Source organism: Mirounga angustirostris, unplaced genomic scaffold, assembly GCF_029215605.1.
Source record: "Mirounga angustirostris isolate CCGP_5_RB_7025 unplaced genomic scaffold, mMirAng1.0.hap1 SCAF_5, whole genome shotgun sequence".
In the NCBI taxonomy this organism is placed as follows: Eukaryota; Metazoa; Chordata; class Mammalia; order Carnivora; family Phocidae; genus Mirounga; species Mirounga angustirostris.
This window is the reverse complement of record NW_026991713.1, coordinates 114,383,779-114,404,589: the sequence shown is the minus strand read 5'-3', so window position 1 is coordinate 114,404,589 and position 20,811 is coordinate 114,383,779. Positions and strand designations below refer to the sequence as shown.

Genomic DNA, 20,811 nt, shown 5'->3' with positions numbered 1-20,811 from the left:
GGACACCAGGATCATGACCTGAGCCAAAGGCAGTTGCTTAACCAACTGAGCCACCCAGGTGTCCCTGATCTGAATTTTATCATAAGGAGACATAAAAAAACCCACACTGAAAGACATTCTACATTACTGGAATTAAGTGTTTAAAAGATTAAAAGTCATGAAAATTAAGGAAAGACTAAGGAACGATTCTAAACTGAAAGAACTAAGAGACACAACATCTGAATTAAATACATGGCTCTGAACAGGATCTTCCTTATGTATAGGGTATTACAGACAAGTGACAAAACTTAAAAATATGAGGATTAAATGATAGAATGTACAGGGTGCCTGGGTGGCTCAGTTGGTTAAGTGTCTGCCTTTGGCTTAGGTCATGATTCCGGCATCCTGGATCGAGCCCCACGTCGGGCTCTCTGCTCAGTGGGGAGCCTCCTTCTCCCTCTCCCTCTGCCTGCCGCTCTGCCTACTTGTGCTCTCCCTGTCAAATAAAAAAAATCTTAAAAAAAAAAGATAGAATGTATAGTTGACATGGTTGGAATGGGGGCACTTATATGCAGATGCTTTCAATAAATACATGATAGTACTGTAAATGTAAAGGGACATCACGTATTTCTGACTGCAAGGGGTCAGTAACCCTAACCCCGACATTATTCAAGTGTTAATTGTATTAAAGCTAATTGTCTGATTGTCAGGGTTGTACAGTAGTTATGTGGAATGTACTGACTTGTAGGATATAAGTGCTATGGGACTCAGGCATAATCTAACAATTTACTTGCAAATGGTTCTGAGGGAAAAAGTTCTTTTTTCTTTCTCTAATTTTTCTTTTCTATAATTTTAAGACTGTTTTCAAAAAGTAAATCAAAAATAAACAGAAAAGGTGAAAAGCCTTAGGCAAATCTTATTTCACCATGAGGAAAGAGCTATGAATCAATACTTAAAATTAAAATTATACATAGGTTTTATGGCACTATAAAAATTGTAATACATACAAATATTGATAATAGCCTTAGCAGCAATATATCAAAATGATGTCTGTGTAAATCTCTAGGTCCATATGTAGTAATAAAAACTGGAAAATACAAAAACGCTATCAATTAACACCCCTGAACTACTAATGACAATTTGGTTGGTTGGGTGCTGTTTGAAAAGCTGGTATTTGGGCAGCTTGAAGCATGTAAAAGCCAATACTGCTGGTTTCGATGTATAAAACCTGCTTAAAAGTTAATTAGGTGCCAAGAAACGTAGCTTAAAATATTATATAAACTTTCATTACACACATGATCTGGAACAATTTTCCTTTATTCAAGATTTTCACACAATACGTTTAGTAGGACACAATTAAAATGTTATACAAACATCCAGTAAATAAATTTTACTATTTGTCTTTCAGAACATATAATTTTTCTTCAAAATCTGTAAATATTCTTTTGACGATTTCACTAGTAGATCGACATCTGCATGTGATTCATAAGTAGATTCTAAAGAGGAGGTCTTACACCATGAGTCTGATTCAATTTCAGCAGCAGCTGAAAAGAAAAAGAATTATACATTCTTTATCTAAAATACTTTGTAGTTAACTACAAGTTAGTAAAAAACAAAGTTGAAGCCTTATGAGTGTTAAGAAGAATGAAAAATATCTACATAGAACTACAATATAAAATGCAAGATTACTTTTAAATATATTTTGCTCATGGTTGCCCACTGAGTTAATTGCTATTGTGGATAAATATCAGAGCTTCTAGTTTTCTCATTACAAGATGAAATTACAAGATGATGACAGAACCCACCCCTAAACAATCAAATACTAGAAACTGAAAAATGAAACAGGCAATTTTAGACTTGAATATACCATGACAGGTATAAAACAAGACAGTGTAAGAACACACAGAAGGGACATCCTAGTTTTCTGTCAATACTGTCTGCTTTTTGGTGGAGGTGATATGTAAGTTGATACCTGATGTACAAAGAAAAAGTTTGCCAGGTGGAGGGAAGACACATATACAAAGAACATATACAAAGAGTGAGGAAGAACACTTGTGGAATTGCAAGTAGTCTACGCTGAAGAGGTGCTAGAGCAAAGCAACAGAGTAGGGTAAGTAGCGACAGAGAAGGCTGAATAATCTGGCAAGAACCAAATTGACTTGGGTGTTTTTATTCCATATAAGGAACTTGGAATTTTACTCAATGGCAAAAGGTAAGCCAATGACAAAATCAATGACTGGAGATTTAAATATCACCTGTCAAGTGACAGCTATATGGACTATAATTGCTTAAATATTACTAAGACAAGTCTGGTTGTTTTGGTCTTATACCACTAGCAGAAACAAGAATTTGAGACAGCCCACATATTCAGGTTGACGGTTCCATAGGAATGGCAGAAGTAAAGGAAGATTATAGCCAGAAATAATAACAGCTACGTTGACATTTGGAGATTTTTTAAAAAGTCTGAATGAACACGATGACTAAATGAGGAATAAGTAAGCTCTTCATTATGTTTATGTTTTATTTTTATTAGATATATATTTAAAAATTTTAATGTAGTACCTATTATCCAAACAATGGACAGGGATGCCATTTACTATTCATAGTTTATTTCAGAAATCAATGACCATCTTAATTCATAAATTTGGCAACATACCTTCTTCTAGTTCTCTAGTTATATTCCTTTCCATCTCCTGCTGCATCTGAAAGAAGTCAAATATTACTTATAATGTTCAAGTTAAACAAGAGACATTATTGTAGGAAGTATATAAAGCTTATGAAATGTGGTCTTTAAATAACACTTTTAGAGACTAAAACTAAGCTAGGGGTTGCTTAAATAGAAAGATAATCACATAAATAAAATAAATCCCTACTTATTTTAATCTTAGGTAACTGAGAAGAAACATATGTAATGCTATTTAGATGAATCTGATAAAAAGTACAATTAATATTAGTCTATTGAATATATATACTTTCTGAAAGAAGAGGAAGATGGCGGAGGAGTAGAGGACCATAGTTTTGTCCGATCCCTGGAATTCAGCTGGATAGCTTTCAAATCATTCTGAAGACCTGTGAACTCAACCTGAGATCTAAGAAAAGAACTGTTGCAATTCTACACATAGAAAAGCGACCAATTTCTGTGAGGTAGGAGGTGTGGAGAAGCGAATCCGCGGTGATACATGGGAAGATAAACCGTGGGGGGGGGAGGGAGCTTCCATAAGCTGGCTATCAGAAAGTGATAAAGCAGTGGTGTGCAAAGCAGAACTTTTAGAAGTCTGCTCCGGTGAGGGACATCCCTGTTTGAAAGGCGCTCAGGTGCAGAAGCAGGGTGGAATGCTAGGTGGGACAGCCTTATCTCAGGATCCCCAGGGTCACAGAAAGAATGGGCGTGCCTGAGTATGGCAGAGTTCCCAGGCATTTGAGCAGTGAAGCTGGCTCCAATCAGAGAGCTGAGGAGGGGGCTTTCAGCTCAGTGTTGCCATAAACCTCAATCCGCAGCCAGTGGGGTGACCGCTCTCAGAGCAGGGGCCGTACAAGTGGCAGAAGCAGGGTAACACCTCCCTCCCTCCCCCAGGAGGAGTGGCATGAATGCATGCCACAGAAGACTGCAAAGTTTGGAAACTCCAAAGGGGGTTGTATGCCTGAGATAAAAATGTTCAGTCACAGGCTGGGTGTACACAGAATGCAGACAGAAACCATGGAGGCGAGAGTGATTGACAGCTTCTCCATGAGGGCACACTGAGGAGTGGAGGGTGCCAGCTTTCAGCTCCAGGGCTGGACACTGGGAGGCTGACATTTTCATTCTCATCCTATAAAGTGGTGCGGAAAGCCTTCAGGGAACAAAAGCCACATAGAGCAATCCCGAGGCCCTGACTTAGCCTGTCCCCCTGGCAAGAGCATTACAATACTGCTGGAACAAAGACCCCTGAGAATCAGCACCACAGGCCTGTCCTCCAGAAAATCAGCAAGAACATCCGGCTAAGACCAAGTTTACCGATCACACAGAACTGCCAAACTCCAGCACTAGAAGAAATTACTATATAGCATTCATGGCTTTTTCTCATGATTCCTTAATCTCTCAATTATAATTTTTTTGCCTTTTCAACCAATATCTTATTTTATCAACTCGCTTTTTAAAACTTTTTCAATGTTCATTTTTATAATTACATTCTATACTTTCATTGTATTTAATTTTATTTTTCCATATATGTAAGTTTTTCTTTCTTTACAATTTTGGGGTGTAGTTTCTTCTAACAAACAGACCAAAATATACCCAGAATCTACTGTACTGCTCTGTTCTCATCACATGTCTGATTATATTCTCTTTTGTCTTTAATTCTTATTTATTTTTTTGGTTTCAGGTCTCCTCTGATTTGTTAAGAGTAGATTTCTCTGGGGTCGTTGTTGCTATTTTAGTAGTTTGTTCTCTCGTTCATCTATTCTCTAGATAGAATAACTAGATGGAAAAACTCACCTCAAATAAGAGAACAAGAGACAGTACTGACTGACAGGGACCTAATCAGTATGGATAAAAGTAGGATGTTGCAATTAGAGCTCGGAATAACAATTACAAAGATGCTAGCTGGGCTTGAAAAAGCACAGAAGACACTACAGAATGCCTTTCTGGAGAAATAAAAGAACTAAAAGCTTAACAAATCGAAATCAAAAGGCTATTAATGAGATGTAATAAAAAATGGAGGCTCTACCTCTGGAAAACAGTATGGAGGCTCCTCAAGAAGTTAAAAATACAGCTACCCGATGGCCCAGTAATTGTACTACAAGGTCTTTACCCCAAAGATGCAAATGTAGTGATCAGAAGGGAGCTACCCGATGGCCCAGTAATTGTACTACAAGGTCTTTACCCCAAAGATGCAAATGTAGTGATCAGAAGGGGCACCTGGACACCAATTTTTATAGCAGCAATATCCACAATAGCCAAACTGTGGAAATAGCCCAAATGTCCATCAACAGATGAATGGATAAAGAAGATGTGGTATATATAAATACAATGGAATATTACTACGCCATCAAAAGGATGAAATCTTACAATTTACATTGACGTGGATGGAAATGGAGGATATTATGCGGAGAGAAAAGTCAATCAGAGAAAGACAATTATCATATGGTTTCAGACATATGTGAAATATAAGAAAAAGTGCAGAGAATCGCAGGGGAAGGGAGAGAAAACTATAATGGGAAGAAACCAGAGAGGGAAACAAACCATGAGAGACTCTTAACTATAGGAAACAAACTGAGGTTTGCTGGAGGGGAGGTCGGGGGGGGATGTGGGGTAAGTGGGTGATGGGCATGAAGGAGGGCACGTGATGTGCAGAGCACTGGGTATTATAAACAACTGATGATTAACTGAACCCTACATTTGAAACTAATGATATATCATATGTCAGCTAACTGAAGCGAAATTTTAGGGGTGCCTGGGTGGTTCAGTTGGTTAAGCGGCTGTGTTTGGCTCAGGTCATAATTCCGGGGACTTGGGATCGAACCCATGTTGGGCTCCTTACTCAGTGGGGAGTGTGCTTCTCCCTCTCTGTGCTCTCTCTTTCACTATCTCTGTCTCTGTGTCAGATAAATAAATAAATCTTTAAAATAAAATGAAATTTTAAAAAAAGTTATCACATACATATGGGTAATGATGAATTAAAACATTATTTTTTAAAGATTTTATTTATTTATTTGACAGAGAGAGACCAAGAAGAGAGGGAACACAAGCAGGGGGAGGGGGAGAGGGAGAAGCAGGCTCCCCACAGAGCACGGAGCCCAATGTGGGGCCCGATCCCAGGACCCTGGGGTCATGACCTGAATCGAAGGCAGATGCTTAATGACTGAGCCACCCTGGCGACCCAATAAAACATTATTTACTTATCTTTTCCAGACTTACTGAGCTATACTTAATAAAAATTATGTATTTAAAATTAAAAAAAAAAATTGGAGGCTCTGCCAGGATAAATGAGGCAGAAAGGAGAAGTAGTGATACAGAAAAGAAAATGATGGGGTATATGGGCACCTGGGTGGCTCAGTCATTAAGTGTAGGCCTTTGGCTCAGGCCATGATCCCATGGTCCTGGGATCGAGCCCCGCATCGGGCTCTCTGTTAAGTGGAAGGCCTGCTTATTCCTCACCCACGCCCCCTGCTTGTGTTCCCTCTCTTGCAGTGTCTCTCTCTGTCAAATAAATAAATAAAACCTTTAAAAAATAAAAAATTTTTAAAAAATAATGGAAAATAAAGAAATTGTGAAAAAAGATAAAAAAAGATGAACAAAAAGATCATGAGGTGAGAATTCAAGAGATAAGTGATACCATAAAGCGAAACAATAGTAGAATAACTGGGATCCCAGAAGAAGAGGAAGGGGGGTGGAAGAAGGTATATTTGAGAAATTATAGCAGAAAACCTCCCTAATCTGGAGAAGGAAACAGGCATTCAAATCCAGGAGGCACAGAAACCCCAACCCCCTTCAACAACAATAAAAACAGGTCCACACCTCGACATAAAGTAGTGAAGCTTGCAAATTTCAGAGACAAAGAGAAAATCCTGAAAGCAGCTCGGCACAAGAGGTCCTTAACCAACAAGGGTAGAAATATTCGACTGGCAGGAGACCTAACCACAGAGACCTGGCAGGCCAGAAAGGCCTGGTGTGATATATTCAGGGTGCTAAACGAGAAAAATATGCAGCCAAGAATACTTTATTTATCCAGTAAGGCTGTCATTCAAAACTGAAGGAGAGATGAAGAGTTTCCAGGACAAACAGAAACTAAAACATCTGTGATCACCAAACCAGCCCTGCAAAAATTTTAAAGGGGATCCTTTACGCAGAGAGAGCCCCAAAGTAACACACACCAGAAAGGAACACAGACAATATACAGAAACAGTGACGTTACAGGTAATACAATGGCACTAAATTCGTATCTTTCAATAGTTACCCTGAATGTAAATGGGCCAAATGTCCCAATCAAAAGACACAGGGTATCAAATTGGATAAAAAAGCAAGACCCATCGATATACTGTCTGCAAGAGAATCAGTTAAGACCTAAGGTAACCGCCAGATTACAAGTGAGGGAGTGGAAAACCATTTATCACGCTAATAGACATCAAAAGAAAGCTGGAGTAGCAATCCTTTTATCAGACAAATTAGATTTTAAACAAAAGACTGTAATAAGAGATGAGTAAGGACACTATCATAATGACTTAAAGCGGTCTATCCAACAAGAAGATCTAACAACTGTAAATATTAGTGCCCCTAACATGGGAGCAGCCAATGACATAAACCAATTAATAACAAAATTAAAGAACACATAGATGATGATACAATAATAACAGTGAATGACACACTGGACTGTGGGAAACAAAACACAACAAAAACCACTGGTGCATAATCGTTCAGATTCCGAGGTCTCTGAGAAAACTCGAGATTGCAGGGTTAAAAATAAGCTGAAAGGATTAGAGTGAAATGCCCTTGGGAGGTATGTGGTCTGTTCTGAAGTACGCAGCAGATGTTTTGTAGATAGGAAGCCACCTGTAAACAGCACACTGTACACTCTGCTCTTTGCTCCCTTGTCCTGCTTTAAAGATTCTTATCATACACGTGGAACTAATCCTATGTACATGGAAGAATATGCCTTACTAAGCCACTGCTGTAAATCATTACAGATCTATATCGCTGTAGAAAGTATATATGATTATGGAAAATAAACCTCGGGACTTTGGGCTGATTGCTCGGGGTCCCTGTGCCTTGCTCTACTGTCGTCTCTTTTCCTCAGTTTCTTCGCCGCCCCAGGTCCATGACTCTCCAAGGTCGACACTGGACCAGATGGACTTCACAGATATATTCAGAGCATTCCAGCCTAAAGCCACAGAATACACATTCTTCTGGAGCGCACATGGAGCTTTCTCCAGAAGAGATCACATACTGGGTCACAAATCAGGTCTCAACTGGTACCAAAAGCATGGGATCATTCCCTGCATAGTTTCAGACCACAACGCCTTGAAACTTGAACTCAATCACAAGAGGAAATTTGAAAAGAACTCAAATACATGAAAATTACAGAGCATCATATTAACGAATGAATGGCTCAACCAAGAAATTAAAGAAGAATTAAAAGAATTCATGGAAACAAAGGAAAATGAAAACACAAATGTTCAAAACCTTGGGATGCAGCAAAGGCAGTCCGGGGAGGGAAGTATAGAGCAACAACAGCCTTTCTCAAGAAACAAGAAAGGTCCTAAAAACACAACCTAACCTTACACCTAAAGGAGCTGGAGAAAGAACAACAAATAAAGCCGAAACAAAGCAGGAGAAGAGAATTAATAACGTTCAGAGCAGAAATCAATGAAATAGAAACCAAAAGAACAGTAGAACACAGCAACGAAACTAGGAGCTGGTTCCTTGAAAGAATTAATGGGATTGATAAACCCCCGGCCAGACTTAGCAAAAAGAAAAGAGAAAGGATACAAATAAATAAAATCATGAATGAAAGAGGAGAGATCAAAACCAACACCAAAGAAATACAAACAATTTTAAGAACATATTAGGAACGACTATATGCCAACCAACTAGGCAATCTGGAAGAAATGGATGCATTCCTAGAGAGGTAGAAACTACCAAAACTGAAACAGGAAGAAACAGAAAACCCGAACAGACCCACAACCAGCAAGGAAATTGAAGCAGTAATCAAAAATCTCGCAAGAAACAAAACTCCAGGGCCGGATGGCTTCCCTGGGGAGTTCTAACAAACACTTGAAGAGGAATTAATGCCTATTCTTCTGAAGCTGTTTCAAAAAATAGAAATGGAAGGAAATCTTCCAAACTCTTTCTATGAGGCCAGCATTACCTTGATCCCAAAACCAGACAAAGACCCCACCAAAAAGGAGAATTACAGACCAATATCCCTGATGAACACGGATGCAAAAATTCTCATCAAACTACTCGCCAACAGGAGCCAACAGTACATTAAGAGGTTTATTCACCCCAACCAAATGGGACTTATTCCTGGGCTGCAAAGGTTGTTCAACATCCGCAAATCAGTGTGGTACGCTACATTAATAAAAGAAAGAACAAGAATCATATGATCCCCTCTTTAGATGCAGAAAAAGCATTTGACAAAGTACAGCATACTTTCTTGATTAAAACTCTTCACATTGCAGGGGTAGAGGGCACATACCTCAATACCATAAAAGCCATCTATGAGAAGCCCATGGCAAATATCATTGTCAATGGGGAAAAAACTGCGAGCTTTTCGCCTAAGGTCAGGAACACGGCAGGGATGTCCACTCTCACCACTGTTGTCCAACATAGTACTAGAAGTCCCAGCCTCAACAATCAGACAATAAAAAGAAATAAAAGGCATTGGAAACGGCAAAGAAGAAATCAAACTTTCACTCTTCGCAGGTGACATAATACTCTAGGTGGAAAACCCCAAAGACTCCACCCCAAAATTGCTACAACTCATATAGGAATTCAGCAAAGTGGCAGGATATAACATCAATGCACAGAAATCAGTTGCATTTCTAGGGCGCCTGGGTGGCTCAGTTGGTTAAGCGACAGCCTTCGGCTCAGGTAATGATCATGGAGTCCTGGGATCGAGTCCCGCATCGGGCTCCCTGCTTGGCAGGGAGTCTGCTTCTCCTTTTGACCCTCCTCCCTCTCATGCTCTCTGTCTCTCCTTCTCTCTGTCTCTTATAATTGCACCAAAAACCATAAGATACCCAGGAATAAACCTAACCAAAGAGGCAAAGTATCTGTACTCTGAAAACTATAGAACACTCATGAGAGAAACTGAGGAAGACACAAAGAAACGGAAAAACACTCCATGTTCATGGATTGGAAGAACAAATTTGTTAAAATGTCTACACTACCGCTACCCAGAGCAACCTGTGCATTCAATGCAATCTCTATCAAAATACCATCAACTTGTTTCACAGGGCTGGAACAAATCATCCTAAAATTTGTACGGAGCCAGAAAAAACCCCGAATAGCCAAAGGAATGTTGAAAAAGAAAACCAAAGCTGGTGGTATCACAATTCCAGACCTCAAGCTCTACGACAAAGCTGTAATCATCAAGACAGTATGGTACTGGCACAAAAACAGACACATAGGCCAATGAAACAGAACAGAGAACCCAGAAACGGACCCTCAACTCTATGGGCAACTAATCTTTGACAAAGCAGGAAAGAACGGCCAATGGAAAAAAGACAGTCTTTTCAAGAAATGGTGTTGGGAAAATTGGACAGCCACACGCATTAGAATGACACTGGACCATTTTCTTACACCATACACAAAAATACACTCAAAATGGATGTAAGAGCTAAATGTGAGACAGGAACCCATCAAAATCATAGAGGAGAGCACAAGCAGCAACTTCTGTGACCTGGACTGCAGCAACTTCTTGCTAGACACGTCTCCAAAGGCAAGGGAAACAAAGACTTCATCAAGATATAAAGCTTTTGCATAGCAAAGGAAGCGGTTGACAAAACCAAAAGACAACTGACAGAATGGTAGAAGATATTTGCAAATGACATATCAGATAAAGGGTTAGTACGCAAAATCTATATACAAAGAACTTATCAAATGCAACACCCAAAGAATAATCCAGTCAAGAAACGCGTGGAAGGCGTGAACAGACATTTCTCCAAAGAAGACATTCAAATGGTCAACAGACACATGGAAAAGTGCCCAACATCACTTGGCATCAGGGAAATAAATACAAATCAAAACCACAATGAGATATCACCTCACACCTGTTGGAATGGCTAAAATGAACAAGTCAGGAAACAACAGATGTTGGCAGGGATGCAGACAACGGGGAACTCTCTTACACTGCTGGTGGGAATGCAAGCTTGTATAGCCACTCTGGAAAACAGTATGGAGGTTCCTGAAAAAGTTGAAAGTAGAGCTACCCAACGACCCAGCAATTGCACTAATAAGGATTTACCCCAAAGATACAAATGTAGTGATCCGAAGGGGCACCTGCATCCCAATGTTTACAGCAGTTTTATTTATTTGAGAATGAGAGCTAGAGAGCGAGTGCACGAGTAGGGGGAAGGGCCAAGGGAGAGGGTGTAGGAAACTCCCACTGAGCAGAGAGCCTGAAGTGGGGCTCTATCCCAGAACCCTGGAATCATACCTGAGCTGAAGACAGATGCTTAACTGACTGAACCACCAAGGCACCCCTCAGTACCCTAATTTAGACCCCATTTTGAGCATTAAATGAAAGGTACCTTTTATAAGAAAGGTCTAAGGAAGAACATTCTAGATGGGAATACTTGTGATATACAGTTGATCCTTGACCAACATGTGTTTGAACGGTACAGGTCTACTCTACTTATACATGGACTTTTTTTGATACTGCATTGGAGTGTCTTTTCTCTTATGTTTTTCTCAATAACATTTTTTTCTCTAGCTTATTTTATTGTGAGACTATAGTATATAATACCTGTAATGTACGAAACACGTGTTAATAGATTATTTAATGTTATGGGTAAGGCTTCCAGAAGATAGAGAAATTAAGTCGAACTAGGCTATTAGTAGTTTAGTTTTTTAGATTCCATGCATAAGTGAAATCATACGGTATTTGCCTTTCTCTGAGTTATTTCACTTCACAAAATACTGGGTCTACCAATGTTGTCACAAATGGCAAGATCCCATTCTTTTTTATAGCTGAGTAATATTTCATTATATACATATAACACATCTTCTTTATCCATTCGTCTATTGATGGACACTGAGGTTGCTTCCATACTCTCGTTATTGTAAATAATGTTTCAAAAAACACAGGGGTGCATACAACTTTTCGAATTAGTGTTTTCATTTTCTTTGGGTAAATACTCAGTAGTGGAATTACTGAATTGTACTGTATTTCTATTTTTAATTTTTTGAGGAACCATGACACTTTTTGACAGTAACATTATATTCAGGATTTATAAAACGAATAATCTGACAACACTACTAGACAGGCCTTGTAAAATTAATAACTCAATACCACTTGATGGTAGAAATTTTTATTGAAACAATTTTATAATACCATTAATAAATACTATGTAAAATACAAAGCACTTTTTCATATGACGTGACTTAAGGAACTACCAATGTAATGTTACTATCTTTTCCCCAAAAGCTCTTTTCCTAAATATTTACTTCTGTGACCTTTATTTCCAGGTAAGAATTGTGCTTAGATAGTAGAAATAGTTTGAAGTCCTTAATAAATAGAACACATCTGCAATTTTATTTATACTTTTCCATTTATCAAAAATATAGGAGGGTAAGAAAATTACACACAGAAAAACAACGTACAATGTATCAGCAAATTTTAATTTGAAGAATTATTAACTAAAAGGATTTTCTCATAACTGTTACTTTTCAAACTATGCCCATAGAAATCTACGGTTCCACTGGGGACACAGCAGGATTGAGGTACAAGGAAGTTTATAGGTGTAGTCTCATCTCTCCTTTAGCTAAACAGCTCTACGTGTCTCTGTTTTATATAATACAGTTTAATGCAAAAAAACCAAAAATTTAAGTTCCATTCTTTGGAAAAAAAGTTTTTCCAAAGGTATAAAAGTCACTAACTACGTCAAAGTCCCTAATTTTACATAAGAGAGAAAAAGGATCCAGAAAGATTGTAGTTTGCCTGAGGTCAAAAAACCACCTGGCTGCAAGCCAGGAATGTGGTTTAGGTCTTACTGAGCCTAGAGTTTTATGCCAGTTACTTCCTCATATTCAGGAACAATGCATGCATTTTTAACTATAACTCAGAGAATATGAATACATAAAACTTTGTCATGTGGCTCAATAATGTTCAGGCATTAGGCACAAAATAGCTTTCTAACTAAAGTATAAATTTTAAAGTCATGAACAAAAAGAAAGGGACAGAAATTATCTTAACTCCTGTTAGTAACAGTCAACATACGCAATTTATAAGCACAAATTTTTTTAACCAAAGGACAAGGAACTTGAAGGAGAAAATCTTTAGTCGAACCAAAGAACCTGAAACTGAGGAAATTCTTCCTTGAAAGGATTATTCATTTCCTTCAAATAAAACTTGGTTTATCCAAATCAATCAACAAATGAGTTACCTATGTTGTGGGTTATTTATAGCAAAATTTAAAATGCACAACAGATTTCTCTTTACCATCTAGCATGCTCTGTCCAACCTCTCATCATTAGTTGGTATGTACAAAAGACATGATTAACTTTAATTAGAATTTAAATCAAGTCAGAAATTATAGGTAAACCTTCATTTCCATGTGAGGACTTTTCTCTACCTTCCTCACGACAGGAAGGGAGATTTACCTAAAGGGTGAATTTGGGAGAAGGCACTAAGCAATGCATACATGGTTCCAAATCTCTTCTTTAAAAAGATGTGCCTGCCATAGTAGCATGAATTCAAGTCTGCTCTCATCTTTGTGGGATGGGCATCAAACATTTGTTCCTTCCATTACAACTGTGTGTGGAAGTGCCTAATTTGGGATAAAGTACTGGGAAGCCCGCTGTGGCTACCTACCTAAACCATATCCTCCTATTTGTTAGTATGTATTAGTAATAAAGTTACTAAGCTTATCTCCATCTGTCTGACTCCTGTGTTCTCAACTCAGAAAAAGAGCAGCAATGTCATCTGCCACCTACTCCACCACAGTTCCAACAAGAAAAATGACCAGACAACACTTAGACATGTTTTCTTCTTCCTTGACTTTACAACTAACATTCATTCTTCAAAGCAACATACTTTAAAGAGGGAAAAAGTTGAAAAGAACAATTTCAGAAACAAACATAGAAAGTCAGACAAAATGAGGAGACAGAGGAGTATGTTCCAAATGAACGAACAATACAGCACTTCAGAAAAATAACTAAATGAAACAGAGATAAGTAGTCTACCTGATAAAGAGTTCAAAGTAATGGTCATAAAGATGCTCAGCAAACTTGGGAGGAGAATGGATGGATTCAGTGAGAACTTCAACAAAGAGAACATAAGAAGAAGAACTAATCAGAGCTAAAGACTACAATAACTGAAATGAAAAATACACCAGAGGGAATCAACAGCAGATTGAAAGCTGCAGAACAGACCAGTGATCTGCAAGACAGGGTAGTAGAAATCCTCCAAGCCCAAAGAAAAAAAAGAATTTTAAAAATGAGGATAGGTTAAGGGACCTCCTAGGATCGAGCCCCACATTAGGCCCCCTGCTCAGGGAGCCTGCTTCTCCCTTTCCCTCTGGCCCTCCTGTCCCACTTGTGTTCTCTCTTGCTTGCTCTGCTCCCTCTCTCTCTCATAAATAAATTAAAATTAAAAAAAAAAATAAAAGGAGGGGTGCCTGGGTGGCTCAGTCATTAAGCATCTGCCTTCAACTCAGGACATGATTCCAGGGTCCTGGGATCGAGCCCCACATCAGGCTCCCTGCTCAGCAGGAAGCCTTCTTCGCTCTCTCCCACTTACCCTGCTTGTGTTCTCTCTCTCTGGCTGTCTCTGTCAAATAAATAAATAAAAACTTTTTTTTTTTAAGATTTTATTTATTTATTTATTTGACAGAGAGAGACACAGTGAGAGCAGGATCATAGGCAGGGGAACAGGGAGAGGGAGAAACAGGCTGCCCACAGAGCAGGGAGCCCGACACGGGGCTCGATCCCAGGACCCTGGGATCATGACCTGAGCCGAAGGCAAACGCTTAATGAATAAGGCACCCAGGTGCCCCAATAAAAAAAAGCTTAAAAAAAAAAAAAAGGAAAGGCCATAAGTAGAAATAAAAAAAATTTATGAAAGGAAGATTTATTGGGGGGCGCCTGGGTGGCTCAGTTGGTTAAGCATCTGCCTTCGGCCCAGGTCATGAACCCGGGGTCCTGGGATCGAGCCCCGCATCAGGCTCCCTGCTCCGTGGGAAGCTTGCTTCTTCTACCCTTCTCCTGCTCTCTCTCTGAAATAAATAAAATCTTTAAAAAATACAAGTTTTATTGGTAAAAGCAAACATACAGTAGAGGTAATAGATCAATCACTATTATAAAGCCAGTATGAAAGTTAAAAGACAAAAGTAGTAATATCAGTTATATCTTCAGTAATTAGTTAAGGGATACACAAAATAAAATGATGTAAACTAAGACATCAAATAAATAATACAAGGTGGGGTGTAAAAATGTAGTGTTTTTAAAATGTGTTTGAACTTAAGTAACCATCAACTTAAAATAGACTGCTATATACATAGGATGTTATATATGAACTTCATGGTGATCACAAACCAAAAATCTAAAGGCATCCAAGCATAACACTAAAGAAAGTCCTCAAATTAGAAGGGAAGAGAGCAAGACAATAAGGATGCTGAATGAAGGAACAAGACTGAGGCCTCATTTACCACGAGCCTATGCTACTTTTGTCTACATTAATAAGAACATGAATATACCATCAAAGCCATAAACCTTGGGCACCTGGGTGGCTCAGATGGTTAAGCGTCTGCCTCAGCTCAGGTCATGATCCCAGGGTCCAGGGATCGAGTCCCACATCAGGCTCCCTGCTCCTTGGGAGCCTGCTTCTCCCTCTGCCTCTCTCACTCTCTCTCTCTGTCTCTCATGAATGAATAAATAAAATCTTAAAAAAAAAAAAAGATAAACATATGTGCATTCATTGAAATGGATATTTTATTTTATTTATTTTTTATTTTTTTATTTTTAAAGATTTTATTTATTTGACAGAGAGAGACACATTGAGAGCGGGAACACAAGCAGGGTGAGTGGGAGAGGGAGAAGCAAGCCTCCCGCAGAGCAGGGAGCCTGATGCGGGGCTCAATCCCAGGACCCTGGGATCATGACCCAAACCAAAGGCAGATGCTGAATGACTGAGCCACCCAGGCAACCCGAAATGGATATTTTAATAACAATGATACACAAAGGAAACTAGCTGCTATTTAAAGACTCCCTATCATTCCCATCTTAGTCATCAGTCATTCAAGTGATGGCCAGGTAGATATATGTGAACTTCTTTATAAAAATTCAAATTGTGGGGCATCTGAGTGGCTCAGTCACAGTTAAGTGTCTGATCTTGATTTTGGCTCAAGTCATGATCTCAGGGTTGTGAGACTGAGTCCTACATCGGGCTCTGCACTGAGCATGGAGCCTGCTTACCCTCTGCTCCTCACCCCTGCTTGCACTCCCTCTCGAAAAAAAAAAAATAAAAATCAAGTATTTGCTTGATTTAGCTATTTAGAAAATGCTCTACAACTGCTCAACAAGACATTTTGTAAAACTTGAAATAGTAGTGGTATAAGTAAAAAAAAAAATGCTATAAGTAAGAAAGCAATTAAGAATGTACTCTCAAGTAAGAAAATAGGTCATGAGACTGGGCCCTACGTAGGGTTCCACGCTCAGTGGGGAGTCTGCTTGAAATTCTTATGCTCTCTCTCCCTCTTGTGCACTCTCTCTCTCTAAAATAATAAAATCTATAGGGGCGCCTGGATGGCTCATTTGCTAAGCGTCTGCCTTCTGCTCAAGTCATGATCTCAGGGTCTTGGGATTGAGCCCCGCATCGGGCTCCCTGCTCCGCGGGAAGCCTGCTTCTCCCTCTCCCACTCCCCCTGCTTGTGTTCCCTCTCTCATTGTGTCTCTGTCAAATAAATAAATAAAATCTTCAAAAAAATAAAATGAAATAAATAAAATCTTTAAAAAATAGTAAAATGTCAGTTTAGTTATATTTATTAAATAAAGTTAATAATAGGTATCTCTTGAAAGTAAGAGCTCCAGGAACTAAAAATAGTCATAAAATTTCTGTCTCATTTCTTTATTAGTGCATATAATTATGACTTTTACTTAGTATGTGTTAGTTAAACAACTCAGAATTTCACCAAATTAAAAACAAAAATTATATCAGAAATCTGAAACCCAAGGGAAAAAAGATAACTAACCTTGGTCAAGAAAGTCTCAATGCCATTCTTTGTAGGCCATGAGCTTGAGGTAGGAATCACTAGGTTTTCTCTCGGAGCAACATATCTATTGAACAGTGAACTATTATTCATATTTCTAACAGAAGGCAATTCTAGGACAGGTCTCATAGTAATAGTATTAATCAAAGACTTTTTTTGCTGTGTCTCCACCAGAAGTTTGGTACTGGTCTCTGCCAGCTTTTCATTAGTCCTGTTAAGATTACAAAACACAATGCTTAGTATTTCATTTCTCCCCAAATCATTCCTAAGTGACTTGCATTTTTTTAAAGTTTCCATAATAGTAAACAGAATGTGCCATTAAACAGTGTTTTAACACTGAAAATGTGACAGAGCAGACCTACAATATATAATGATAGGTTTAAAATTGCTCTAAAGGACATATATTTCTAGAGGATTCCTAACTAACAAGTAATTCAAATTAAGGAGGGACAGAAATGGCTATTAGTGATGCACATGGCTTAACAGGTAATACCTGCTGCCTTCTGGAATGGCTGGACTTACAAGATTCTTGAGGATGCCATTACACATACTTATATTTAGTAAACCAGGATGCCATTACATATACTTCTATTTAGTAAACCAGTTTAGAGATATAAAAATATAAAACCATCCTGGGGGGCTGGGTGCTCAGTCAGTTAACCATCTGCCTTCGGCTCAGGTCATGACCCCAGAGTCCTGGAATCGAGCCCCTGCTTTTCCCTCAACCTCTGCCTGCCGCTCCCCCTGCTTGAGCTCACTCGCTCGCTCTCTGTCAAATAAATACATAAAATCTTTCAATAAAAATAAAAATAAACCATCCCTCAAAGACATTTTCAAGCATTGGCTTTCACCACTCTTGCACATTTCACTCATTACCTCAGAGAAATTGAGCATTTGGCACTGAGGAATAATTTGGACCAACAATTGCTAGATGGCAGAGTTGTGATCAGAAAGAAATAAAACAGCTCCAGAGCCAATTAGGTTATAACACAGCTACCAGGGTACTGGAGGTGGAATCTACCCTTTCTGTCTTTCACCCAGCCCCTCGTTATGTCCACCATGGTGCTATTTTTAGCCACTTTGGGAATTATACTGCCTTTCGGCCCCTAGGGGAATCTTTTTGTATTTCACATGTATACCTTTATGTAAGGTAGAAAAACTATAAAGAACAGTTTGTTCAAAGCACCCTCTATTTGGTAATCACAAAAATCACAATCAAAAAAGTAAATTTACCAAGCTGCCAGGATGTGCAGTTTGGGTTAAAGATGTACTCTTCCAAAAATAAACTTACTAATATTAATAAACTCATTTCTATATAGGGCAATTCTGACAAACAATTTTATAATAACATGCTGTCTAAATTATAAAGCTTCTAAAAATTAGCTTAAAGACTAGGAGATCAGATTAACTGAAAATATTAAGGGGAAAAAAATAAAATCACGTAAAACCAAAAGAAGGAGGAGAGATGCAAACTGTCTTGGATGTACATTTCAAAGGTAAGTTCTTTTACAAACATCATTTTCCAAAATGAAACTATCTAGTTGGCTTTCACTTACTACTCATCTCATGAACCTGGCTCCATAAAAATTACACTTTAGAGGCAAATTAACAAGCTAAATCTATTTTCTGTGATTCTGTTTTAACTTACTTGTTCAGTTCATTTGTCAATGACATTCGAACTTTTAATTCTTCTAGGTAGAGTTGCTTGTATTTTTCCAATTCTGTTTTATTAAAATCTTCTTGAGAACTTTTCATTCTGGATAATTCAAATTCCAGTTCTTTAATTCTGAGTTCCATTTGATTTCTTATTGAAGCATTATTAGTTTCTCTTAACTGTCCTAAGCGTTCTTGAGATGCTACTTGTGTCTAAAGCAAATTAAAAGCATACTTTTAAAATGTTGTAATCTGGGTAATTATAGTATATTTCTTTCCTTTAGTTTTGAGTCATTGATTCAGAGAGCAATTGTAAATGTGAAAAAGCTGAAGCGTAAAATATTTATCATCAATGTCAACTGAATTAAATCTGAATGATAAAGTTCAATCATTCTTATATTAGAACTCATGCAATCTGGTAATTCAGAGAAAAATAGAATCATTTACAACTTTAAAAAAGTGAACAATACAACTTAAGAATAATCCAAGTACAGGGGGTGCCTGGATGGCTTAGTTGATTAAGCGCCCGACTCCTGGTTTCTGTTCAATCGTGATCTCAGGGTCATGAGATAAAGCCCTGTGTCATACTCAGCATGGAGTCTGCCTGGGATTCTCTCTCTCCCTCTGTGCATTCCCTCACCCGTGCGTTCTAAATAAATAAATAAATAAACATCTTTAAAAAAAATAATCCAAGTATGGTACAATTTTTTCTTTATTTTTAAGTAGGCTCCATGCTGGGCTTGATTTCATGAGCCTGAGCTGCTCAACCAACTGAGCCACCTAGACACCCCAGGGTTAAAATTTTTAAAACACCATTTTTTCTTTTCCAGTCAATAGTCTTCTCTTATACCAACTGATCTTAAAAAATAAAATGATTCTCTACTGTGAATCATTCTGAAAAATCAATTTACTGAGAATAATGATGAAAACTGAAATTTTTAAAGAGAAGGAACAAATGCTTCCAGAAATTTACCAAATTGCTATAAAGGAAGTAGAGGAAAACTATACAACGCATATAACCAAAATGTAACTTGTAGTGAAATGATTAAAGCATAATACAGATCAATAAATTAACCTGGAAAAATAGATTGGCTTCTTTTAATTTTTCTGTTATGTCCAATCTTGTTCTTTCTTCAAGCTCCCGTTTATAGTGTTCTATTTTACTGTATTCTACCATACTGAATTCTGCATGACTTCTGAGGTTTTCTACTTGTTGTTCCAACTTCTTTTTATTCTTCTTTAGTTTTTCGTATTTCTTCTGCATTTCCTTCATAGATGTTAACTCCTGGGTAAGAAGCTGGTTGTTTGCATCCAGGTATAGACATTTTGAAGACGCAGTTTCCAGTTTTGCTGTAAGATCATCAACCTGCATGAATAAAATAATACAGTTTGGAAGTAGAGTGAAAATAGTCTAATGCAAAACTATGACCAAAATTTTTTTTAAAGATTTTATTTTTAAGTCTCTACACCAAACACGGGGCTCGAACTCACAACCCCCAAGATCAAGAGTCACACGCTCTACTGACAGAGCCAGCCAGGTGCTCAAATTTTAAAATAAATTCATTTTCAACAAAATGTTATCTATGTTGTAAGTAGAGTCTTGGAATGTGGAACCTCAAATAACTCAGAAATTCAAGAACAAAATTAAAACCACTAGTAGTTACTAAAAGAGATCTCTGCTATCATTCTCTTTACCACACATTTATACTTTCATTTTTCTATGATTGTTTCAGATCTTTACTCCATAAACTAACTGTAAGTCATCTCTTAGTAGAAAGTCCCTTAACCCTTCCCCCTCATCTTAACACTCCAAAAGTTTTTAAAAGATTTTATTTATTTATTTGAGAGGGAGAGAGAGCAAGAGATCAAGAGTGAAAGAGCAGGGGGAGGGAAAAGCAGACTCCCCACTGAGCACGGAGCCCAGCGTGGGGCTCAATCCCAGCATGCCAGGATCACGACCCGAGCCAAAGGCAGACACTTAACTGACTGTGCCACCCAGGTGCCCTGGTACTCCATAATTTTTATAGAAGTTTTAGGAATATCATATTGACTTATGTAGGTCTGAGCAAATAAATGCTTACCAAAATAAGACTTTGAAAATAAAACTCTAATTAATGAATCTATGAAGACTGATTTTAATGCCATAAGCCTTTTTCTGAATTACAAATGTTTTATGCTAATCTGAATTGCATTCTGAGAAGAAATGATTTCCAAGGTTGAGAAATCGCATCTCTTAGTAAAAAAATTTAGTGAGATGATCCATACATTTTTGGA

At 38.1% G+C, this 20,811-nt stretch overlaps 1 protein-coding gene across 5 annotated transcripts in view; it reads right to left on the bottom strand.

Moving 5' to 3' along the window:
- Nucleotides 1-1,284: 1,284 nt before the first annotated feature.
- LOC123841828 (ankyrin repeat domain-containing protein 26-like) overlaps nucleotides 1,285-20,811 on the bottom strand; it is a 113,288-nt gene continuing 93,761 nt past the window's right edge. For all 5 annotated transcript variants that reach the window (XM_064591919.1, XM_064591920.1, XM_064591923.1 and 2 more), the window contains 5 exons: nucleotides 19,613-19,903; nucleotides 18,533-18,750; nucleotides 16,867-17,095; nucleotides 2,636-2,681; nucleotides 1,285-1,523 (listed from right to left, as the gene is read on the bottom strand). In XM_064591919.1, coding sequence (XP_064447989.1) covers nucleotides 1,384-1,523; nucleotides 2,636-2,681; nucleotides 16,867-17,095; nucleotides 18,533-18,750; nucleotides 19,613-19,903 — 924 coding nt within the window. In that variant the 3' untranslated portion in view covers nucleotides 1,285-1,383. The remainder of the gene's footprint in view (nucleotides 1,524-2,635; nucleotides 2,682-16,866; nucleotides 17,096-18,532; nucleotides 18,751-19,612; nucleotides 19,904-20,811) is intronic.